Source organism: Manduca sexta, chromosome 24 (assembly GCF_014839805.1).
Source record: "Manduca sexta isolate Smith_Timp_Sample1 chromosome 24, JHU_Msex_v1.0, whole genome shotgun sequence".
Lineage (NCBI taxonomy): Eukaryota > Metazoa > Arthropoda > Insecta > Lepidoptera > Sphingidae > Manduca > Manduca sexta.
The window spans coordinates 8,507,474-8,535,102 of record NC_051138.1 but is presented as its reverse complement, the minus strand read 5'-3'; the positions used below and the strand labels follow the sequence as shown (position 1 = coordinate 8,535,102).

Here is a 27,629-nt window from a genome sequence, read left to right as displayed (position 1 = left end):
AGCCTGAAAAACTTTATAACGCGGGCGGAGCCGCGGGCAAAAGCTAGTATTATATAAAGCTGAAGAGTTTGTTTGTTTGTTTGTTTGAACGCGCTAATCTTAGGAACTACCGGTCCAAACCGAAAAATTCTTTTTACGTTGGATAGCCCTTTGTTCGTGGAGTGCTATAGGCTATATATCATCACGCTATATTCAATAGGAGCGGAGCAGTAATGGCTAATCTCAGGAACTACCGATTCGAACTGAAAAAAAATTTTTGTGTTGAATAGTCCTTTGTTTGTGGAGTGCTCTAAGTTATATATCATCACGCTATGACCAATAGGAGCGGAGCAGTAATGGCTAATCTCAGGAACTACCGGTGTCAACTGAAAAATTCGTTTTGTGTTGGATAGCCCTTTATTTGTGGACCGCTATAAGCTATATATCATCACGCTATGACCAATAGGAGCGGAGCAGTAATGGCTAATCTCAGGAAATACCGGTTTGAACTGAAAAAATCTTTTTGTGTTGGCTAGCCCTTTGTCCCTGGAGTGCTATAGGCTATATATCATCACGCTATGACCAATAGGAGCGGAGCAGTAATGAAACATGTTGCAAAAACGGGGAAAATTATGAGTTTTGAGAGCTTCCGTTGCCTGCGCTGCGTAAACGGTTAAAGTTATGCAACAATGATGTATGACGGGATTGTTTCACTTAAAAAGTTCTAAATAATATAACAAAGTCCCCCGCTGCATCTGTCTGTTTTAACGTGTTAAACTCAAAAACTACCCAACGTATTAGATGAAATTTGGTATGGAGACAGTTTGAGATCCTGGGAAGAACATAGGCTCCCGGGAAACTACTATTTTTATAACGGAAAACTTTAGCCTGAAAAACTTTATAACGCGGGTGGAGCCGCGAGCAAAAGCTAGTATCATAATATAATATACAAGGAAATTCGACGAATTTTTCTTTTCGTAATTGTGTTTGCTTATCAAACAGGGTCCGGGTCATTCCATTCCCTAGAATTAGTTAATGAAGCGTTTTATGTTGTTATGTTTCAAGTAAAAACAGTATTTATATTAGCAAGAAACCATTCGTAAATATTTTGTTAAAAGCCCACGTAACGTTTACTTAATACCTACATCTTTTCGTTTGCACAAAACATATAAAATAATATTACATTGTTTAAGTTATGGTCCGTGGAGTTTTTGAGATATAACAACATTTAATCAGGTCCATGCCTCTCTTCTATCATCCATTTACTTTATTCAAAGTTGGTAACACAAACAAGATGTTCTGGTATTATGGATGTGTCTGTGGTGATTCGTCGTTGCTGCAAATTATTAATATAAACTCAGAGATGCTCAATAAAGATTTTTATGTTTTTATAACTGATTAGTATGTTACACAGATATTATAACGCTCTAACCACCGTCTTGATATGAAAATGGATTAATCAGAAAAAAATATGTTCTTGACATGCTTATTTTAATTGGTTTATTCATAAGATCGGATTGAAGACTAAGATTCAGATCGTTTATTATTTATTTCTTTATGATATAAGCGACAATGCGGTTTACCTGATGGTAAGTGATTACCGCCGCTCCAGAATATCTGCAGCACCAGGAGGCATAGAGATGCGTTGTCGGCGTTTTAAGTGGGAATACGCTCTTTTTTTGTACGTATAGGGTAGTTAGTATGTACATATATTATAATTTTCGGGTTACATTAGTATCTATTTTTATTTTATTTGTTACTGGACAGCAAACAGTCACATAAAGTAAATTTGTCTATAAAGTATCGCGTATATTAGCCATGTCGTAGCCGCTGGTTTGTGGTAACCGCTTTGGTTTAAGAAATATTTTTTAATAACCTGTTGTGGTTTGTGTGCTAATAGTACCTTTTAATTAAGTACCATTAATTAAAATTAATAAAGTTTTATTATTTTGTTTGTGTCCATATAATATAATTATCACTATACATATACTTTTGCCACGACCTGTTTTGGGTTGTAACCTCTTATTCTATATATATAGTGCGTAATAAATAATTCAAATTTCGTCATAGATCCTAATGCAGAGTTATTACTACGCCTTTACTATTATTAGTATTCGAGGTGTAAATCTTTGCTGTTTGAGAATATTACAAGTTTAAATATGATCCCTTTCATCTACTATTGACTTAGTTCGCTTTGTCTGTTTAATATAATTCTATTTAATAAAATTTTGTTTAATTATGTTTCACGGTCACTTGTCTTAATCATAATGTAAGCAAATCATAATTTAGTATCAAACAATCGTTCAATTCGCTTTCGCTTTGCTCCTGGTCGTAACCTCATTTTCCTTTTGCGAGAGAATAAGCTGAATATAAAATAATTTTCATCGGGCCCTGTTTATAGAGGAAAATAAATTAATTTTTGAAACCCAGAGTATACTTTATAATTTTATCGGAGATGAAGTTCGGAGGTAAGCAGCTAGCTTATTGTGTGTTTTCGCTTTTATTTTTAACTCTCGAAACTTTTTTCCTGGGGAATTATTACAAAAAGAATCTTTGTTAGAAAATTAGAGGCTCATGTTTTAATAATGGATGGGTATTGCTACGTGCATTAACGTCGTGACATGAGCTTACTTCGAGCCAGGTCGTCGTAGCACCCGCCGTCTACCGCCCGCCGTCGCCAGTGGCGCCCGCCGCTCGGCCTCGGTCTCCACTCTCGACAACCGGACGCCTTGATTATCTCATAATTGAGTGCTTCCGGCGTTGTCGAAGCCACTAGACAGCGTTTTAAAATATTATATTTTTAATTATAATTGTCCACGTGTTTGTAATTTTAATATTTGGTAGAGTCAAGCTAGGGTCAACCTAGTATATCTGCTCTGTTAGTATAGGTGGTATGACTTCTCTCATAAAAATCCCGTCTGAGGTAACAGCTCGACTATCTATTTATTGCGCTAAAAAAATGACCCTCTCCTAGAGTCCCTTTACGTTTTCGTCTAGCCGCACAACACATCCCCCGCACCCCTTTGTAAATGTGGGTGTTCATTGCCGATGGCAATCATTTACAAATAGGTGAATCACTTTCTTGCCTTGTCTTCTGTTATTAAAGCGCGTTTAAATACCGTTCTTTATTTTTGTAAAACTTCACAAGCCTTAATATTGATTTTCCACTTGTCTCATTCACATCTATTACAAGTAGGCAGAACAAATTTTTATATACTGATATTTAGTACCTCTTTTGTGAACTAAATGTATACTGTTATGGTAACAAACTTATAAAAAAATATATTTGTGTAATTTCATGAACAATTTGCAATAAATAGTAAGTAGTGTTCCATGGTGATGATAAAGCAGATTTTAGTGTGATAAGATGTACCTACACATACGTTGTAGATAGTAAGCCATCGGTTTGCACGTAATAGACAAGCCGTGCCGTGCTCTCGCGAGCGCTTGGCATTCGCAATATCCACCCCGACGCAATTTTAGCTCTTTATGAAATCTTTTTGTTATTTGCCCGCGCAATCTGGATTATATGTTAAAAGTTGGGTTCTACAATATCACCTATGAATTCAGTCAAATAATCTTTTCAATTCAATGTTTCTTGCGATTAAAATACATTTATGCGAAATATGGATTTTATAAATCGAGTTCAATAAGTTATAAATAACGTTTTACTACGAATATCGTAGTTGTTTAGATGAACTATTTATATAATCCCGTTGTAATTAGGATAACTTATTATAAATTTTCGGAATGGTCGTATATTCATACGAATGTTCGTACTCATGAAAACGTTTCCACTCAAACTTATAATATCAATAGCTATATCTGCTCGAAAACTCTTTGCTTTAAACCGAACCTTTTTTTGGATGGCAAAATCTGCGGCAATGAATCTTTTCAAAGTTTTGATTGTACACATTCGTTAGCTTGTGCACATTCGTCAACGTTAAAGAATTTCATTTCATCTAACTTTACGCTCCAAAGTGTTAAGATTCAAAGTACTTTTGAAACGAAATTTATCAGGAAGTAAAGTGAAATGGTATAACGTAATGTTTGTGCTTGATATGTATATAACTAAAATATTGAATTTTGAAGGATATGCATTGGGTGTTTTAATGATTGATGTTGTTTATATAATGTTGATATGTAGGATAAATGCTTTGCCTTGTTTGTTATTCCCGTGTCAATTTTTTTATTCATTATATTTTATTTTGTAGTTGGTATTAATAAAGGAAAGGCTATGCAAAACAGTACACAGCTTGGGTCTGTCACTACAAAATTGTATATATATACATATTGAAACTTAGGCTAAATTTTTTGAACGACAAAAAAAACTAAGTGTAATTAAATATTATAGTATAGAAAATGTAAATTAGGTACACATAAAGTATTTGCGAATTTATTCATAAACAAATTACCATAATATTTACTTGAATGAAAAGAGAACAGACTTCTTACTCAGTTACCTATGCTTTAAGCTGTAAAGCGAAGTACGTCAAATAGTTAGCGAGAACAAAATATATTACATACTTGTTAAACGGAAGAAAATTCGAAATGAAAAGATGAAAAAAGGAACATTTGTTAGTGTTATAATTAGCAATGTCTACTGAAGCGAGAGAAATAAATGCTTTTGTGATTAGCGTAATAACTGTCGTAATTAAATAGGCAGTCAAGTAGATGAGCCTTAATGTTGTACAACTTAGGAAAAGTTAAATTCGCTCCACAATCATGATTTACATTTCTTTAAAGAGGTACCTATTAAAACTTTTTTTAGATTGCAACTCCTTTAACACTTTCAATTCCAAGTGCAATAAATCAGAGCTAACCGCGGCAGCTTTCACGTTATGACTTCCTCGTAAAATTTACATTTAAAAGTTAATTTTCTCGTTCCCCGGCTTAGGGCAATTGTTAATCTTGGATTCGCTCGTGTTGCCCTCGGTGTAAAAATTATGAACATTATTCTAAGTAGCCCGGGCTCGTTCCGACTCGCTTATGCTCTTGCTACATTCGCAGAATGCTACAGTCATTATCCCCCCTGGAAAAGAATGTGAGTTAATCTGATTTGTTTTTTTTTTCGTTTTCCTCCCGAATCAACGGTACAATGTTTACAATTATTGTTGTGTAATGCATACATTTGTAACTTTCATCCGTTGATAACTTTGTTCATTTTATTCCTGGTAGTAATAACTTCTCATAGCGAAACAGTTAGGTATTGTTAAATAATTTATTACTATAGCGTAGATCCTCTTTAGCACGTACTGTGTTGTTTCATAATGTTCTTATTTTCTTTAGGATTACATAACAAATTATGAAATATACTTAAACTACAATGCGTAATACAGAAATGCCGAAGGTATGTAAAAAAAGCAGTGAAGAACGAACAGAAGTTTTGATTAACGATATCCTTCCCTCTGATTCTTTGAAGTTATTAGGGAGGTCGCCAGGATACCAAGAGTGGGGATTCTTGGGTGCTATTTATTCCGGGGAATTGCAACAGATCACTAAAATATCTAGAATACAGACTGTGCCATGAAAAACTATTGCCCGTTTTATATGGCCAATCTGCATAATATGCAGAATCTGTATCCTCTGAGAAATCCGGTAATGCAGTCTTGGTACGGAATATTCTGTAGTACGGAAACAAATTACAAATGCGGCAGGGCGCTCGTTTACTCATCCGGTCGCCAAACAGGGCGCTATCGGGTCGGAGCTCACCGCCCGACTTCGTCACCCAGTGGCGTACGCCGTTCCCACCTATTGCCGCTACCACCCGAATGCCGATGGGACAAAAGCTACAGTACATTATTGCTTTGTTCAATCGATGGTGCAAATCACTCGCTGTAAGTCCTTGCTGCTAAACGACGCGGTAACGCGGAGTGTTCGTTTGTTATGTAAAGAAAAAGTTCCTATTCATATTAAGGGAAAAGCACAGTTATTTCAGGCGGTATGAAGATTTCCATGAATTATTGTCATATAGGTAAGGGCCTTACATTTACAAGAAAACAGATTTAAAAATGTGGACAGGAAATTCTAATTTAACATAAAATCGGATGTAAAAAGGCTACAACACCAATATGTTAGAATAAATAGATTAGTAAATTAATAGTATTAAATATTAAGCAACAAAAAATATTTTGCGTGCAAACAATCAGGAGTCCAACATTGATGCAGGTAATATCATAAAATGTAATTAATGTAAGCAAGAGTAATATTTTATTATAATTAACGTTCTATGTATTTGACGCGAAGCTTGAGCTTTGCATTATATGTGTGTATTGTACATGAACTCATTATGTAATACGCAATTAATAATCATTACCCAAATTGATTGCGTACATAACCAATCAACCGAATATTTTCACCCAGCCACGAAGCTTAACGAAGCTTATTAAGTTTAGGGTGAAACAGTTTTTCTATTTTAATACAATAGCTTCTAACCGAGGATATTTGTAATGTGACTAGTCAAAATTATTACAAATTTGGTCATGTCAGAACTCAGATGTATCAGCTTGGTTTAGATTTGTGAAGCAATAGTCGATAATATTGCTATATAAGATTCGATATTTCTAAATGATTACAAGAATCTAAATCGGTATGTTTGTCATGTAATGGAGAAGGCTTTGGTCAATTTGATAGATAAAGATTGCAGAAAGTATGTTGTGCTCAGGATACACATTGAGTGTTGAAGGGATAATTGACTTAAATAACATTTCTTTTAGAAAAAAGCGCTGATTTTAAATGTGTATGAAACGGAGTGTCGCAAAAAATGTCGATATATTTTTACATAGGTTCGTAGAACTACGTCACTGACAAAGAGTAACAAATTTATTAACTTGACAGGCAAGTATCCTGGTTCGTATTGTTTACGATTTTTCATTTGTCGTTGAAACGGATAGATTTGGTGCGAGTATGAAATTAATCTTTTTCTCTTTGTAATATTATTATGTTTATGTATTAATTTTTGTTTGCGGTTTCCTTTCCGGAATCAACATCGGTCAATATTCTTTACATATGAAATAAGCACTGCAAGGACTCTAATTTATGACCTGGTTTATTTTAGTGGAAAGTTTTATCTAAATAAATATCTCAAAAACGATTTACTTTTAACGTTCTAATGTAAAATACTAACATTTGTAATAATAATAAGTAGCATCATAATGCCTATGCCTTTACCCCAATCCAATGTAGGGTCTGTCGTAAGGCGTTTTGATTCATATTGCAAATTAAATTTGATAGAGATTTTACGATAGACTTACTGTTTGACGTTATTTTATTGTAGAGATTTAATTTCTGGATAAATAGTCTTAAAACAAAACACAAGTCGGTAACTTACTAGGGAAGCAACCCCAAAACCTCCCAACCCACACTCTATATATGCTATCACTATATATTTCACTCACTTAAGAGTAAAATATATAGAAGGGTTTTGTGAAATATGTATATTTAATGAATATTTAAAGCATTAGCATATCGCTTAGAAAATGAGCAATGATAATAATCCGTCAATAAGAGCTTTATCCTCATTAACGCTCTCTAGAACATAATACGTTCAAGAGAGATGATACACGATTGGTTATATCAAATTAATGCTATTGTTTCAGTAAACATAGTAACGGAACACGTTATTAAATATTCACTCTAATTGCAGTGCAGTTCTTATATTAATTTCGTTGAATATAAAAAAAATATTCACGTGTCTAGCCATTCAGTAAACGGCAGATAGTTCCAATAAAAGCAAGCAAGTCGTTAGACTTCAGGTTCCGATAGACGGGTAATTACGGCGGCATAAAGCGAGATTGCTTACTGGAATCTTATTATTATTGTCCGGTCATCGATACCTTAAGTTTCTATACAGTCAAAGACACGATATTTTCTTCGTAGAAGTCGTTGTGGTCCTCAATTATTGTCAAGTTGCACAAAGAAATTTTATATCAATATCGAATCAAATGAACATTAGTTTTTGACATGTACATACCTATAATAATTTCTCTTTAATCCGACTGCAAAAGTGATTACCTAATAGGAATTTCTCATTTAATGTGTAAAATGGTGTGTTTCATTATTAATATAGGGCTCAATTAGAGCGCGAGAGGCATGCGGTGGAGGCTGTCACCATAACTGAGCCGAGTTAACCGCCACTCCGAGAGTAATTACACTGAACTTCATTTAACTTCCGCAGCTCACTCCAAATACCAGTACCACTAAGCACTGTACTTACTTTACTTAGTCCGTAACAAAACGATGCAATTTTAAGTAACGGTCCGACGGAATAAGTCAAAAGCTTAATGTGTGTACTTATCTAACTAAACTTATCTATTGAGCGTATTTGTTAAATGGTATTTTGAATATTACAGTAGAATTTGTAACCTATTTCTTTACTAACTCCTGTTTAGTGAAATATCAAAATCAATTTCGTGAAGGACTAGGCGAGGTTCTCGTCTCATGTTACTTAAGGTTTTAATTATGAAAGTCACATACTATGTTATTCACGTGTTTCTCTACACCTCTTCTCTGGAATAAGCATTATGTGTCATTCAATGTACCTAGAAACAGTTTTACAAATATCCAAATTGAATTGAAATAAAGTTTTTAAAACATTGTACTATAATGATATTAGTTTTTTCTCGTAGCTTCGCCCATGTGAAAAACCATTCCAACTACAAAAACTCCTAAAACCGAGTATGATGTCAGCACCATCTATTTAAAAAAAACAGATTACCGGGAAAAAAATCTATGTGCTAATCCAGGACATTGTCTACGCTTGTGCGAAATTTCATCCAAATCCGTTCAGTTGTTTCTTCGTTTATTCCTAATAAACAAACAAACATTTTAAAAATGTTCTCATTTATATTACTTAGTAAGAAAAGATTATAATATTAATAAGATTTAAACTAATATTGTGCGGGTTGCTAAAATCAATACAACTACCTACGTATTTAAACAATGACTTATAATATTACTTTGGATATTAAGACACATAATATTATAGATATGAATTTAGACACATATAATTAATTTGCGAAAATACAAGACACTCTTCAAAATCACGAGGAAGTAGATAAAAATTCATATTGACAACCGAATTTATTAATTTAATTTTAATTAATTTAGCCTTTAGCTTTGCCTAAGTGAAAATAAGCTGGACATTTAAAACCTTGGTTCTAAAGAATACGACGTTGTATTCGTACATTGTCAAAGCATTCCAGGCAGGTTTGTTACATCGATAATATTTCTAATACAAATTATGCCGTACCCTTACCCAGCAGATTTAGAATAACGCTGTAGGTACGAGCTCTTAGAGCTCTGATGAATTGTCCCATAAATTGTAGCTTACGCTTTCCTTCGTGCGATGCTTCAGAACATTTGGTGCCTCGAAAAGTGTTCTATTTTTCTTGTATAATATATGAATCGTTGGGCACAAAAAAAGATTTACGAATGACTTTACATATTTACGGGCCTGATAGAGAGGGTGCTATTCTTCATTGGCCTTTGATACTCACGACATGTTTTATGCCTACAACGACAAGGTATTCACATATACGTAAATTGTTTGCATTTATTAAACATATTTATGTTTATTGTTGTAATAAATGAAGTACGATTTGTATTAATTGTTAGTTATAATGTAAGACGCAGTTACAGAAGAAGTAATTTTTACAGACCATAGCATGAAGTTTGGTTTCACAGGATTTATGTCTTCATTCCAATATTTATTATGATATATGTGATAAAAATTTAAGTTATAATTTTGTAACCGTTTGTGATTTGGTTTTTAATGAACCTACTTCCATTTTAGGGATTTACTACATTAGTTGTAGTTACAGAGAAAAACAAAATACGTACTTAGCTTTACCGAAGACTAGGGCAAAAATATCAAATAATATATCCAAGTAAAATTCATTTTTAAAAATATTATGACAATGATATACGTCTGAAAAACGAACTTAAACGTAATAAATTGACTCACACATGCATGCTTGTATCAGTCAATCAAGCCAGGGATTTCCCTTTTTATTAAAAGCGTATAAATCAATGAATATAAAGGAAAGAAGAAGCTTTTTCGTAAATTTGAGTTTGTTATAAAGACACTGCCAAGCCACGACAAGTCAGTGAACAGACCAAAATGAACTTTATGATTTCTAAATAACATGAAAGTACATTTTTTTAAACACCAGTAGTAAATTCTAAGAAATGTTTTATTTTATATTATATTTAGACCTAAGCAAGTAGTATATTTACAATGTGTAGTATTATTTTTAAATATATTTCTAGTTAACAAAGTTGTTGACATAAGAAATTGTCTGGCGTCAGCATGAGATTTATATTTATATATTTTCTGAATATTTTAAATTGACGTCACGTACATACACATTCTTATACTATTCCTAATTAGGCATTTATGAGTTATGGTTGGGTTTAACTATTTCCTGTTGAATAAAACGACTTAAGATTATTTACTCGTCTACATTTAAAGACGAGTGTGTGCTCTCAGATAGTATTGGTGTAGTGTTCTTGTTGTTATTGATGTAAAGTATGGGAGTCACAGCCCTAGCGTATATAAATTAAACTCAGGGATGGTAGTCAATAGTAACAATTTAGTGGACGTACTGACTACTGAGTGAACAAAGGCGCACGTTGCTTTTATATGGGAGGCATGGTGTGACACAGCATTCCCGCACAACTATGCACGTGTACTTACAGAGCTGCGCAAGCGTGTGTGTGCCCCTACGCCATTGTCCCATTCACAAAAAAAAAAGATATAACGTTTGAAGATATAACCTAATAAATATCACTTATAACTTATGGCAATATCCAAGTAAGCAAATAAATTAGTACAATGATAACCTTCAATCCATTTATATATGTCGTTCATTTAATCAAAAAGGAAACTTAATTAAACTAATATGGCAACTTTTTTTGGGTTTATATAAATAATCTCATGTACCTATATCAGCACAATTATTAGAAGCATATTTTGTAAAGGTGTCTTGTACATGTAATATTCTTTTTAGTTGTGTTTATATAAAATTTATCCATTTCCCCAGTAACTGATATAAATTGTACATTAAAACATTTATAAGTCCTTAGGTTTAACTCCGTATCCGTATTGAAAATATTAATATTATTCCGTCTGGGAAATTGCGTTCAGAAATAAAATAAACGCACCAAGTAATAAGCTAATGATTCGTTTCTATGAATAATATGTAATAATAAATAATATTTTAAGAATTTCATTACATTAATTAGTGTTGCTGGTAGATGGATAATGTACGATGTTTTTTTTTCAGATTTCGATATTGTGAGATTACCACTTTCAACAAGTCTGGTGTAAATTTTCTAGGAAATGCCTATGTTTATCGGTGGACTGATGGATTATGAAAGAAATAACTTAGGATTGTAAAAGTATTAGAGGATTTATTGAGAACAGTAAAGACTAGACAATGACAATAGAGAAGTATATAAATTTCTAAATTTAAAGCGGCATACTGCCAGTACTAATATAGCTCACATTGGTTATTGTTTGGTTTATACTCTTTGTTACTATACAGTTCCAACACCTGCCCTTAAACTAAACAATCTGTAAACCAAGATGAGAAATACATTTAAAATGTTTGTCTTTACTTAAACATTTTGTCAGGACATCAGCTGGCATATTTTCAGTACACAAATACTCTAATCTAATAATTTTATCTTTTACAATTTGCCTCACATAATGATGCCTGATTTCTATGTGTTTGCTACGGCTATGATTGATTTGACTGTTACAAATTTTCTGTGCTGACTGACTATCATTAAACAATGTCACTGAAAAGTTTTTACCTAAACATTCGCACAGAAAACTTTTAATGAATTTAGCCTCCTTTGCTCCTTCACACAACGCCATGTATTCAGCCTCTGTACTTGATAATGCTACGGTTCGTTGTTTACGACTTTCCCATGACACAGCTGCGTTCCCTATTTTAAATACATAACCAGTGTAAGAGCGCCGGTCTAGCTGATTCGATGCCCAATCAGCATCCACGTATCCGGAGATGGATATATGAGATTTATCATATACAATCTTATAGTCTATAGTCCCTTTTAGATAGCGTAAGATTCGCTTGGCTGCTTTCAAATCGAAATTTCTTCTTAAACCCCCACTTGTATTTGACCGCCTTTTTATTTGCAGGCAATTGTGTCAAGGTCCAAGCTTTGTTTTGTTCAAATGACTTATACTCCTCTTCAATAGCATTCCTCCAGTGTTCCTTGTCTGGTCCCGACAGCGCCTCATCTATTGCCTGCGGTTCTACACAGGGACTTTCTGCCGCTGTCATGGCAACTACCATACTTGCAGTTTCTTCATATTCTGAATCACTTTCCGGAACCTCAGTCATATCCGGATTCCATGTGACATCATGGGTATCATCGAAATAGCTAGAATCAGAATCTGAAGAATTCGCAACATATATTTTAGTAGGGGAACTGGTGCTATTATTTTCAGTCGTATTTATATCATTCACATTATCATTAGTGAGATTCATTTGACAATCAGTAATAGTGAAATTTTCCTGATTTGTTTTCAAAGCTTTGTACATTTTCTCTTCTAAAAATTGCACATCTCTAGATTTGACACATTTAGAGGGATTTTCTGGATCAATTAACCTATATCCCTTTGATTCATTACAATAACCCACAAACACAAACTGCTTACTTTTTGCATCTAGTTTCTTGCGTTTTTCATTGGGAGTCAAAGCATAAGCGACACAGCCAAATACTTTCAAATTAGATAAATTGACTTTGTTACCTGACCATTTTTCTTCAGGAGTCATTCCCCGAACTGCCTTACTTGGTGACTTATTTTTAATGTAAATTGCCGTATTTAGTGCCTCTGCCCAAAATCTTCGGTCTAGTCCTGCTTCTTGCAGCATACATCGCCCCGCCTCCATAATTGTGCGATTGGCCCTTTCTGCCACGCCATTCTGCTGTGGTGAGTACGGTATAGTCGTCTGATGCTTGATGCCATGCTCTTGAAGAAAACTCTGGAACTGTTTATTAACATATTCACGACCATTGTCTGTTCTTAGCATTTTTATTTTCAAATTGGTTTCATTTTCCACAAGCCTTTTGAAAACTTTAAATACCGACAATACTTCATCTTTACTTTTAATGAAATATCCAAAAGTCATCCTTGTAAAATCATCTATAAATGTCAATAGATATTTAGCACCACTAAATGAGGAAACTGACATTGGCCCACACAGGTCAGAATGTATAAGCCCTAGTTTCTCAGTAGCTCTATTATAAGATTGCTTAGGGAATGGTAATCTACTCTGCTTACCCTCAATACAAGCCACACAAGGAGTATACTGACTACGAGTATAATTAATTCCGCTAGCCATACCTCGTTGTAGTAGATCCATACTTCGCTTATTCAGATGCCCAAGCCTACGATGCCATAACTGCTGCGATGACTTTGCCTTACACAAATTCGCAATCTCCGGTCGTTCTCTACCTGACGGTTGGATATCTGGTCCATTCGCAGTCACTGAGTAACTCGTCGCACATAGCTCGCGTTTACTAGTCGGCTGCTGACATCCCACGTCCAACTGATAGACACCGTTGACCATTGTAGCGCTGGCAACTGCAATCTTTCCACAATAAATGTTACATTTCTGTGCACTAAAATGCACTTCAAGTCCCTTTGAAGCCATTTTCCCAACAGAAATAAGGTTTGTTGACAATCCTGGAACGTAAACAACATCACATAATTTTGTATTTTGAGTTTGTGCTTCTAATAACAAGTGCACTTCGCCATGTCCTTCACTATACATCTTTTCTTTGTTGGCTACCGTGACCAACCGCGGTGTGTCCACAACATAATTTTGTAGTAAATATTTATTATTTGTCATGTGACAGGTCGCGCCAGAGTCCACATACCAAGCATTTGAATTGACATCTGTAGATAATGCAGTTAATAACGTTCCATTCAACGCTTTTTCGCATTTTTCACTTTTGTTGGTCTTATTTGGGCAGTTCTTAGCATAGTGATTCGGCTTTTTACAAATATAACACTTGTTTTTGTAAGAAGTTTTGTTTCCACGTTTTACATTCCGGTTTGTAAACATTGCACCTTCTTCGTTCTTGTCTAAGTCTCTGCGTAATTTTTCTTGTAATAATTTACTCTTCACTGTCTCACTACACAATTTAATGTTCGAATTTTCCAATGCCATTATAAGCGGGTCGTAGTCTAATGGTAAACCGCTTAATATTAAAACCGACAAGAAATCATCATCCAATGGAGCATTTATATCTCGTAGTTGTTGATCTAGATCCGTGATCCTTAGAAGATATGCTTCCATGTCATTAAATTGTTCTAATTTCAATCCAAACATTGTACGTAAAAGTCCTAGTCGTCTACACAGCCCTCTATCTTCATAGGCCGTTTTGAGGTTATTCCAAGCCTCAAAACCACTGGATGCATTTCGTACATGGGAAAAAGACGACGGTTGCACCATTAGACATATTTTTGCAAGTGCCCGTTGTTGTTTGCGGGGATCATTGTCCTTGGGGACACCCGCCTCGCCATGAATGCAATTCCATAAGTCTTCATGAATCAAATACATCCGCATCATGAATTTCCAATTGCTGTAATTAGATATACCGCTGAGTTTATCAAAATTTACAGATATTCCAGCACTTATAGCTGTAGACGTTGATCTTATGGTGCCATTGATGGCGATAATTATAAGAAACCTGCGATAAAATATGGTTGGATTAAGACATGTTTACTCTTTATTATTATTATTTTATTGCTTGAATGACGATGCGAGCTTGCCATTCGCGTGATGTCAAGCGATATGACCGCGCATAATTAGTAAAAACACCTTAAAGTACCAAGTATTGTTAAGTATTCCACTGTGTTCGTCATCCTAAGACATGAGATATTAAGTCTTATTATGTCCAGTAGCTACACTGGCTACATATTTCTTCTGATCGGAACACAACAGTGACTACACGCTGCTGCCTCGCGACAGAAAAAGACAATGCGGTGTTACCTACCTACCAACAGTACCAAAATCATGTTGACCTAGTTATGATAGTCCCAATCCCGTAAAAAAGTACAATAACTATCCTATATTCCACTTAATTTAAAAAATATTCCCTTTTTATACTAAAATAAACACGAATATGATGAGAATTGATGTACTCTACGCGATTAAACACGAGTTCTTTGTTCGTAATAACTGAAGGTCGTGTAAAATATTTGTTTTGAAACGCTCATCATTAGCACTAAATGTACGCACCTAATTATCTAGGGCGTGCGCCGTCAAGGATGTTTCGGTAATAAATTATGCGAGGGGACCCTTTGTACAGGCCTGAGCAGTTTTCGGGATTTTGGCTTAAGAGTGATAATGGGAGCCTCATATGGGTACCATTAAAACTTATTACCTGTTGAACGGCCTGTCCTTACGTGTAATATTGTACTTTAATGCTGTCATCGGCGTGTATTAAACATAATTTAATGTTCAAAATTAATAATAATATTATTATAAATAATTAATCAGACAAATAAAATTAAAGTGCGCTATTGAATTTCAAAAGCCTTTTCTAAACACATATGATTAGCCAGCCGTTAGTTATATTGTTAGTAATGCGTTATTAATATCTTAATGCAATTTCTTAAATATATGTTCAAGCTTATCTTTGAAACGGTTAAAATGAATTCGAGTTTCAGATGCAGATATGCAGAGATATCGGACAGACGCTGTAAAAATGTTTACAGAGTCGGCATAGCACCATAAAGGTCTCTACAAAAAAAATAATGTGACATACATTTCATGTACGGAAATACCTCTAGCTAATCCAAGTATCACTCAATATACGAGAGGCATAGAAAGATAAAAAATAGTACAGGAGTACTGGACGTTTTACCCACGCTTGGTTGCGACAACGGCAATCAAGTTAAATATCGTTACTTAGTAAACCTACATTCCTGATTTAATTTCAGCCCCGAATAAAATACTCAGAGGTAAAATTAGAGTGTTTAGTATTTTCAAGCTACGGTAAGGTAATGGCTGTTTCAATATTTTTAATGAGTGACGAGGCTAGATAAAAGGAATTATGCTTTAATATTTTTATAAATAAGCTTCTACAGTTTCATTTGGGATTTCTGATTAATTATATTTTGAGGGAGGCTATTACCAAATGCATCAACTGCGTATGTAGTACGTCCTCGCAGTATTTGCGCAATGATTTCACGCCGTTAAATTCATGAGATAATCACTGTTGTCCGATTTGTCCCTTCTGTTGATCTGATAATTACAGTTCCGCGAAACGGATACATTTATTGATTTCGCTAGTACAACATAGCGTCCATGTCGCGGCATTGCAAACTAGATTCTCAGGCAGGTCGCACTAGATGCTACAATGACCACTAATCGCTTGATTAGAAACTCGCTTGCATATTACTTTCAATGTGATAAAGTCTTTACAGTGTTAGCGACAAAAAAAAATGTCCGCTTGTTTAAAGTAACTTTTATTTTTTATTTTGTTTAAAGATTCCTTATTAAATGCAGTTCAGAGATTGAAATAAATTTTATAGAATATATTGTAACTCTTTCTGTCTAAACAGCATCAAAATAAATGAAAATATTAATAATAGAATATATAATTAATATATAGTTTTTATATTTTTAACACGATTTTACATAGATGCATTTGTATTTCTTTTATATACCTAATTATATTAAGAAACATGTTTAAAAAACTATGCTACAATCATATGTGGATAACGGTGTAGGTTATTCATTTCACTATATTCAGTATTACATTTTCTTTTGTTTGTTTTTTTCTTATATGTATAACTGATAGTTTTCTCTAATAAATAAAAAAAGGACTCGTAAAATTGTAAGCTATAAAAATCCTTAATTAAGTAAATATCATATTTCAGGAACAAATAATTCGCATTTATTTATAAATAACCATCAGTTTATATAATATTTTGAAATGGATACATTCGCAATAATCTTTTAAAGAGCAATTAACCTCATTGCCATTTACAGTTGATTTTTTGGTGCATAGTATGCATGAAATTATTTTCACCTAGCCATATTGGCAGCTTGTAAAATCGAAAGACATGGACGCGTATTACACGTACGGATAATTAATAATATGTTTTCTCTGGGCTTTAAAGTGAATTGTTATAAGGGGTACTATTGCCTATATGTCTAATTTATAAACGAATTCCACTTAATTTCTTGTTAGAGGTAAAATGCGATGAAGGACAACAAAAGTCGCAAGATTGCAACAAAAATAAACTTACCTAACCAGTACTTAGCACGTATATTTTCATACGTATATCGCCTCCGCAATTTTCGAATGGATTATTTTTATACCTTTTTTCTACAAATGATAACAGCGAGCCCAAACAAATTCTCTCGTTCCCCCATACTTAACTCTTTATTATAAGTCGAGAAGGTATTAGATATAACTCGCTAATGTTCTGGTTCCAAAATATTTGAAAATTTTATTGTAATTAGGTTATCTAACCGCTAATATAACTATTACATAGATGCAAAAAATTTCGTGTAAAAATCGATTTTTTTTGGGGATTGAATTGTCACCACTTGAAGTAAAATATGGGCTGTTTTATGGAAATACGACACACACCATTAAACTCAGTCAGTTGCGATAAAAATAAATACTGATCAGATGGTCGGCAGCCGAACCGTTTGGAAAAATAAAGCACCCGACTATCAGGATTTTAACCAAATACAAAGGAGATGAAAAAGTAAATCTGAAACCTTTTTTAATTCAAATTAAGATGCTTTAGAAACAAAAACGAAAAAGGCGTGCAGGATGCGTAGCGGATTTGAACTGTTTGTGTTTTCCTTTTGGGAGAGAAATAATTATTTCATTAAAATATCTACGTAAGCGTGGTTAACCCTCGTCTAGTGTAATCGCGTTATATGTAAACACCTATGTAAATATAGTTTATATATAAACTCTGTCATCTTGAAAAACAAAATTAAAATAATTATGTAATATAATCCAGGAATTTTAAGGTGATATTTCGCAAAAACGATATATTACAATGTGGTACGGGACGTGATATGTCGTAAAGAAAAATAAAGAAAAAGGTCGCGAAACTGAACCGACCAGCGCGCGGCCCACTGCGTCGGAGATATGATTTTGCTTTGGATTGGAGGGACGTTCACAACCGTTGCATTTCGCTAGTTATCTTTTTACGATCTTGCTCTTTTGCTTATTTGTTATCTAATTTACCGAAAATTGTTGTCCTTCTGTAAATAGTATAGAATTTGTTTTGAGTACTAAATATTATTTTAGTTCTTTTTCAAACAAATTAATGTTAAAACACAAAATTTACAATATTACTTGACTCTAATGTGACAAACGGCTCTGAAGTAACATAACCTTTAAAATTTAGACTGGAACTAAACACATTTTTCAAAGTTATTTGGTGCATTTCTTGATGACCGTGTCACATTACGAAACAAAAACTGAACTATCTATCTGTGTTAAGATTCCTTTCTTGAATTTGGGCTACATTAAATTTATAAAGAATGCTACGGGAACAATTGAGTCAAAAAGCTTGCCTGTAAAATATTATAAGAAAGAAAAATACAATTTGTTGACTAAAAAGTTAAATAAATTCAATATATTTTAAATTATTGGAGCTATTATTATAATTAACTTATTCTCACAAATTTATATTATTTAGTGAGTTTCGTAATGAAATATTAGAGTTAGGTCCGCCTATACACCATGTGTGATGTGTGAATAAATAAATATAAAATTAATCTGACCTGTATAACAAACAGTATAATACATTAATTGGGATTCTATATGGTGCACATTGGCCGGCCTAGTTCAGTGGTGGTACTATTGACAACCTGTGAGCCCTTCAAAATAAAGGTCGGAGTGTATGCGGCCTTGTTATATTTACCTTATAGGATAAACTATGACGTTTTCCTGCGCGACCAGGCATTGACAATGGACAATGAATGCTAAATGAACATTTCCTGTCACACAGTTGACTGTTGTGTATGAGATCATTGCAGGTGTATATTTCCTTAAAAATATATTATTATTCATGTTTGGTGTTTAGGATATGAATGGCTAAGATTTTTTAAAATTGATTGTAATACGAGTATACAACGTACATTTTGTAAAGTTACTATGACTAAGTAAGATTAATCGGTCATATGGTTGTACAGAATACAACTATTTTAGAAAGGCTTACTTATTTATACGAAATATCGTATATATAACAACATCGGTTCCGGATATTCGGTAAAGCTGTGCTATAAATTTAATATCTTGAATATCTTCATCTGGTGTAACACATATAAAGAAGGTTTAACAGTTCTAATACGATGTGAGTTCAACTTATGGTGGATTTGTGCTAATTAGGAGGCGCCGAGAAGCAAGCAGCTACAATAAGCCTTGGATTTCAAACTTTCTGTAAATAACATTATTTAAATTGGCTTTAATTGATATGTACTGAAATGAATATGTCCAAGAATACAAGGTTAAATATTTAAAGTTGAGTAATTGTCCCTTGACAAATAACATGTTTTCAACAAAAGGAGTGCGTCAACAGGAAATATTATATACCCACCCACCTATCATCTACAAAATATATAAGATTCATTAGGCTTCGCTTTAAATTTAGTATCGAAATTAATGAACGGAATTATTCCAGAGATCATAAAATGATTAATTTAACGAGTCTTGTAATAAAGGAGATATAAAACGTTACCACATCGTTTAATAAACGCGTGTAGTTTGTTACGTTTTATTACTTACATATAATAATTTATAAACGTAATGTCTCGTGACCTACTTTAAGTGTTGTGATTTCGGAAATCTGGAGTTTTACCTCAACTTGGAGGAAGTACGTATTATAAATAATTTTTAGAATATTTTATGTGTATTTTTAAAAATAAACGTATTGTCCACGTATTTTAGTAATTTAACAGAATTATTTTCAGAAAGCAATTGTACATTTTTATTTATCTATTTCTAGAAAAAACGACAATACCTGTATGAACAATGTTACACATTACATTGAATAAACATTTTATATAAATATAAAAGCGAGATATATTTGATAAAATATTTTATGATTCGTTCAATTTATTTGCATGCCTCTGTACAGTGACTGTTATCGATATATATATTTGGTTTAACATGAGTTTAGACGTAGAATTCGATTTGGTAGTTGAGCCCGGAACCGCGCTCGCTCTTCAGCTTCACGTTGGCGTAGGAGAAGCCGACACCTCCCGCAGTGATGCTGGCCACAGCATCCGTGTGGTCCAGGTCACGGGCTATTATTCCCTGTAACATAAAAAAACATAGTGTAAAATACAATTATATGGACTGTTTTTTTTTAATATAGTGTTCTTAAACTCGTCCTTCTGGCTTAATTTTTAAATAGCTATATTATGTAGTTTATACACGGTCATTTTGACATTAAGTTTATAAATTTATTTTCTTTTAAAATTTTAGTTTTTTTATTATTTCCCTACGGTTGGAGTAACTTATTGTAAAGTGTTATTTTCAAGAAAAATAGTAGTTTTATTTAGTAACATAATGTCAAAATGACTATGTATAATAAAATAAATACAAGTTTTATTTTTAAAGTAAACTTAATAAGTTAGACTTTGTTTTGTCAGTTGATCATTAGTAATTATCGCTAATGTTTGTAAACGTAAATCAATGTGTTATAACTAAAACGATTTAAAGGAGTCTACCAATACGTAATTATCTCTAATACTACGTCGAAGTGTAATTCAAGAATAAATAATTTACTTTATGGCTATAATGCCCTCGATAATGACAAACCAAAATGTCAGAAACGTAGGAAAACTCGTCAAAGTGTGTTTATATTAAAATGAAACGTGTCATTTCGACTATAATATTGCAGAGTTGTTGAACAAAACCAGTGTAAATTGCTTGATAATTGATTTACGCATAATATAGGTACGCGAGAGATAGGGCCTGTTTACAACATTCATGCAGGTATTGTCATTTGGTTGCATTTACCTACTTACTCATTCCAGATATTCAAAAATACAAAAAAATATGAGACTTTAACAAAATCTTTGTACACTTATTTTATAGCATATAAATAGCTTTATTTCTTATTGTAATGTAGAATGATTTGAATTTCGGTTTATACAATACTTTACACCAAATTACTACAAGAAAACCACTTTAATATGTTTATACTACCAAAAATAACACATTATTTATATTGATAAAAGCTGAGTTTATATTTCATTTAAGGCTCATTAGCAAAAACAAAAACATTGTTAAATATCCATTACTATTATCTATTTTTAACTGAATCCATTCATCAATGTATAGATCTATAGGAACATTATCGTTAAGAATTCACGTTAATTAGAGTCAAACTAATTAATTCAAGTCATTCAAATAGTGGATTTTCTATTTAGTGTACTTTGGAACGCAATTATAATCATAATTATGATATTGTAGTTACACATAGAACAGCAGTAAGCAACTAAATTGCAAATCTATTGTTTATTTTCTGACAATAACTTCATTTAAAACTTTAATCGAAACTTGGACCGGGTAAATAAAGTTGTACCTATTAAATGTATTCATATTTATAATGAATATAAGTATAAATTTTATATTTTTACATGCGCATATTATGAAAATGCTGAGCAATAGCTTTGAACCCATTCGTCCGTTAAGCACAAATAATGGCAGTGTGTAGTCTCGATTTACAACGTCAAATATTGCGCAACGTGAAACGTCTAATAGACATCCGTAAACGTGTATACACGGAGTCTGATAATGTTTAATATTATGAAATGAAATGAATATCGATTGAATCGCAGAAGTTAATGTCATGGGTAGTTATGTTGTACATGTATAAAGATGCTATATTTCTTATCTGCAATTAGGATTACTTTGCATTATATTGTTAAATAAGTAATTTTAAGAAATTACTATCAAAATGTTTGTAAACGGTTTTTTTTTTGGTTTTAATCTGTTATGTTGATATGTTTTGCTTAAATACATCAATAATAATAAAAAAAATATAGTTTTTACAGTATAATATACGGTTTAAAGATTTTTTAAGCAGAGTCGCTACTTGACTATAGTATAATAATCTTCAAAATGATATCTTACTCTATTGTGAGTAACGAATATGCGCGTTGTAAATCCTGTAAACACTATTTTGCAACCACTCTGAAGTCCAAGGACTGCAATTTGTATATGAAAACTACATGACAACAATATTATGCAATAATTTTAATTCACTAATATTATTGTCACATATACTTCAATTAGTAATTGTTTTGAGGTTGATACAATTTATTTTATGAATATGCGTGTTTATTTGTTCTATTCATCTGATAATTATTATTGTTATTAATATAAGAACAAAGTTTATTTAAGTTGTATAGTCAGTGTTAAACTAAATATTAAATAATTTAAATTTACCAACGTAACTGCGTGATAACCGATCCATTTTGCATGATTATAGTATAAATGTGAAGATCTGTTTTTGATGCTTTCACAGCTAAGCTATTACACCTATATATATATACACACTGTACCTATATACGGTTTAAGGATAAAATCTTTCCTTTAATTTCGTAATGGATCATAATCTTCCTCAATAAAGCATCTATTTAACCTGTCCTTTCAGAGATAAGCATGTTTTATTGTCAGATAAGTAGCCTTGGAAAGGCAGACAATAGGAAACCAAAGTCGAAATTTCTCAGAATATTCTAGGTGTTATATCATCTTATTGTAAAATGTAAAATGCCTCTAACAATTTTGAATGTGATTAGCAATATCGAAACCAATCTACCACGAATTTATAAAGTTTATTATTGAGATTAAAGACTAACAAAATTGTGTAACATTAGATGTAATCAGAGGCACGGGGATTAGAACGTGCACTCTAATTTCCTCTCAAGTGAGTGGAACGATATCCGCACGTCAGCTTCATCGGATGTTAACGCAAACATCTGTGTAAGGAAATGCTTTCCTTCGTAGCTTCACTATAACTGTTAGTCTACTTGTATAATATACTTTTTTATATATAAAAAAAGAAGTATATGACACTGTCTGTTAAAGTTGAAGAGCTGAAACAATTTCGGTGTGCGGTATGAGGTATGTTGCTAAAGTCGGATATGGAGTATATTTTAATCGTTTCTCATACTCTTTAAAAGAATTACAAACTATTATTGATAATAAATGACGTGACGACATATTCACAGTACCAATGACTTAAACAGTGATTACATAATGGCACTTTGATCTTGAGATTTCTACTGATTTTTTTAACGAAACCAGCATTACTATATTAAATAAAATAAGTGGAAATTATTTATATACACATGATCCCACAAAAAACATATAACAAACCCAATCAGGCAGAAAAATAAACGGTCAGAGCCAGGAGAAAAAGTTGTTAAAGATTTTTAAAATTAACGCGGAATGCAATCACCGAGAATATTATAAAGCAAATTTACAAAACTCTATACATTACGAAACGAATGTAAAGCATTTTATATTCGAACGAATATTTTTCATAATCGTAAAACGCGTCAGTAGTAAAACAAGGGAAAAAACATGTTAAACACAGCTTTACGTAGGCCTTAGTTAGCTACAGAATCCTAAAAACCAAAGTGGACAAAAAAGCGAATCTTTTAAGCCCGTCTCATTACTTGCCTTTGCTGGGAGCGAAAAAGCCAGTGGCAACGACACGAAGAAATTCAATTAACGTTTACCTTCAGACGATAAACTTCGCGAAGATATAACATTGCTCAAAATAAAATTTGAATTATTCTTATAAAAAAACGTTTACCTTTATAATTTGCTGTCCCGGGTCTGAGAAGAAAACTTCTTTAACTCTTTTCTTCAGCGGTATGGCATTGTACTCGGCTTTCTCTTGAAATAAAAGTCTGTTATTGAAACTAGTTCCCACTATAAGGTCTTTGCATTGAACGCCACAAATAATCGCCAGTAGGACGACGAATAAAATGATCGAATACTTCATTTTGTATTGAATATGTGTAACGTGTGGTAATGTGATTTAGTCGGTAGTTTGCGACAGACTGGTCAAGGCGTGGGTGCGTCAGTGACTCGAAAACTCGTTTACCTTATAATACTCACTACAGGAAAACCTTATTACTTGTGTATACCTATCGTATTGGAAGGAGAACAATGACATTTCAATCGACTTAGTACTAAACGTATCTATTGTGGCTTCTTATGTGGATCAGTCATTACAATTCATGGGCAAATACACATATTAAATCATAACTCACAGACACTTACCAAAACAGGACATGATCATACGAAGTGAAATCAGTTATTTCTTTATAAAACAATGACTACTTTATACATACCGGTTAATATTTATATATCATAAATAATGCATTATAGGTACTACACATTTTAATGTCACACTCATTAAGTAACGCGTTGCTATCGCATTGCAGTGGTATGGTATATAAAGTATTGTATATCGGATTGTTTCCGCGGAATTCTGATGACCTGTACAGAGTTTATCACTTATTGGTAATTAGGCGTTACCAAAGACTGTTTACTAGTGAAGTATGGGAATGATGTCAAATATTGACACACGCAGAGTAACACTCTACTGATTTCTCTTTGTATTGTAAGGTTTTGTCGAATTAATGTTATGAGTTACAATGAAATAAATCTGACAGTGGCCTCTATGGTGCGATCAAAACATTTGCATTCGATGCTGTGAAACCAATCTAGAGTTTCTACTTCCTGAACTGAACAAACCAACGCACGTCTCTCGATGCGATTGTGGCCTACATCAGTCATATTTCTGAACCCACCAGTATATATCTATATAAAAATTTGCAAACTCGCATGAAGTTTGTGATATGAGAGTGTTATTTTAACATCTTTGAAATACAGCGAATTATATGTTAAATTATTCATTATCAAGTTATTTTGTTTAGCCATAATATTAAAATAGAGATCCTGTATACTAAACCTATTCGGACTGAGACTCTATATATAAATGCAACATTTGGTGGACATCGGGGATGTGAATTTTTAGTCCGTTTGCATCTTGTCTAAGTGTTGAAGTATGATGGTATACCAATTGATTAATTAGTGATTGCCAATGTTGCCAAATACCGTCTCACTTCGAATTTACATGAAAACGACGTGGAAAAGGTCGTGATACCTGCCGAATGATCTAATACTGATATTCACAGAACATGTAAATGGTTTGTATTTTGTTATGGTACTAATCGTGGTAGAAAGCAACGATTGGTGGAACGGCGCGGCGTTCGCTTATTTTGCGGACAAAGAAAGGAAGTCGACCGATCACTTGGTTTACAGTGGACACCAGAACTCCGACTTATCTAATGATTTCTTATGTTTACGCGAATGTTAGACATTGAAATAAAAACTAAAAACTATTTAAACGGATTTTATCGCGGTTTTTTATATTATTATTTTCTCCCGACGTTTCGAAGACTTTGCAGCCTTCATGGTCACGGGGGGACTAAGGTGTTGTTCATCCGTAAAGTCAAAGTTACAATATCTACCTACATTTTTCAAATATACAACTTTTTATAATTTTTATCTGTTGACGGTCCGATCTACGCAGAATGAGCTCACAGTGTCTTGAGGTCTGGCAGCCGGTCTTTTGGGATCCGATTTAATTAAATGTAAAACAGGATCCCAGGCTTGTGCAAGCTTCCAACCATCTTCCCTATTGAAATTTGGGTGTTTTTTAATTTCAATGGCCTCGCGAATCATCCTAGGCTATGGTCAGTTTTGATGTCCAGTCTCTCTTCACGAGCTTACCATTACAAGATTGCATCAAAATTGTGTCTAAGAAGTTAGTAGATAATAACATACCTGTGGAATATGCAGAACTACTCCAACACTGCCTTACATCTGGCTATATGTTGTGGAATGATCAGTTCTATGTACAAGTAGAGGGTGTAGCGATAGGCTCCCCTGTATCTCCGGTAGTCGCCGATATATTCATGGAGGACTTCGAGGAGACAGCCCTGACAACATCACCGGTCTCTCCAAGGTTTTACAAACGGTACGTAGATGATACTTTCACAATTTTACCATCGGACAAAGTATCTGCATTTTTAAATCACCTTAACTCTATCAATAATAAAATCCAATTCACTATGGAGTTAGAACACAACAAATCTCTTGCTTTCTTGGATGTTTTAGTCATTCGTAATCCTGATCAGACCTTAAGTCATACTGTGTATCGGAAACAGACCCATACTGATAAATATCTGAACGGTGAATCTCACCACCATCCAAAACAGTTAGCTACCGTGGGCAAATCATTGTTTCAGAGAGCACGAGGAATCTTCGACGAGAAACACCTGGCCGCTGAGCTACAACATGTCAAGCAAGTACTGCGAGACAACAAGCTCCAAATTCCACGCCGCCGTCACAGAGACCGAGTGAAACCAGCCACAGTTGAACGTGTTCCGGTTGTACTACCATATGTGAGAGGAGTCACCGACAAGATTGACTACATCCTGAAGCGTGCTTCAATAAAAACCTATTTCAAGCCGCCTAAGAAGATTAGTCAATTTTTACCACCTGTCAAGTGCCATATACCTCTGCAAGAACCGGATGTATACAAGATAGACTGCAACTGTGGCCTCTCTTATATAGGACAAACAAAAAGAAATATAGGGACCCGCGTAAAAGAACATATAGCTGACGTGAAACACCGACGCTCTACGAAGTCTGCAGTCGCTGAACATTCTGAAGGAGGCTCCAATCATTATTTGCGATTAGACAAGCCACAAATCCTTGCCAAAGAACACCGATTCCTGCCTAGGATGATTCGCGAGGCCATTGAAATTAAAAACACCCAAATTTCAATAGGGAAGATGGTTGGAAGCTTGCACAAGCCTGGGATCCTGTTCTACATTTAATTAAATCGGATCCCAAAAGACCGGCTGCCAGACCTCAAGACACTGTGAGCTCATTCAGCGTAGATCGGACCGTCAACAGATAAAAATTTTAAAAAGTTGTATATTTGAAAAATGTAGGTAGATATTGTAACTTTGACTTTACGGATGAACAACACCTCAGTCCCCCCCGTGACCATGAAGGCTGTAAAGTCTTCGAAACGTCGGGAGAAAATAATAATATAAAAAACCGCGATAAAATCCGTTTAAATAGTTTTTAGTTTTTATTTCAATGTCCGACTTATCTCTTAAAACTGGCTATCTTTAAACTGGCTTGTAGATGGCACATATGCAAGCCGTCGTCGTGTTTATTAAATCCATGTGGTGGCGTGAAGTTACTGGTGTCAAGAAGTTTTAAATATTCGTAATATTTTTTTAATGAATGTCGATGCTTAACATTTTCACCTTTTATGTTAATAATTCCACGTCGAAACTCTGTTAGAGCCCACGCGTGTTTATGTTGAAAAAAATTCCGTGTAAATTCTCCGACATGGAACGTAGGTAGAAACAATAACAATATGGTATTCATATCTAATAATAACGTGATTAAGGTATTTAAGGCGTAGGTATTAACTCGTGCGGTATTTGATGATTTAATGAAATAAAATATAAACATTTGATTTTTTTTGTGTGGCACATATGTTGCATAGATTTCAA

General features: G+C 33.6%; 1 protein-coding gene across 1 annotated transcript; it reads right to left on the bottom strand.

Annotated features, from left to right (window-relative positions):
• Positions 1–19,960: 19,960 nt before the first annotated feature.
• Positions 19,961–24,128, bottom strand: LOC119190417. Its single transcript, XM_037442329.1, has 2 exons — positions 23,834–24,128; positions 19,961–20,316 (listed from the first exon to the last, which is right to left on the bottom strand). The coding sequence occupies exons 1-2, from the start codon at positions 24,023–24,025 to the stop codon at positions 20,176–20,178; spliced, it is 333 nt and encodes a 110-aa protein (XP_037298226.1). The 5' UTR covers positions 24,026–24,128; the 3' UTR covers positions 19,961–20,175.
• Between the last annotated feature and the right edge of the window lie 3,501 nt (positions 24,129–27,629).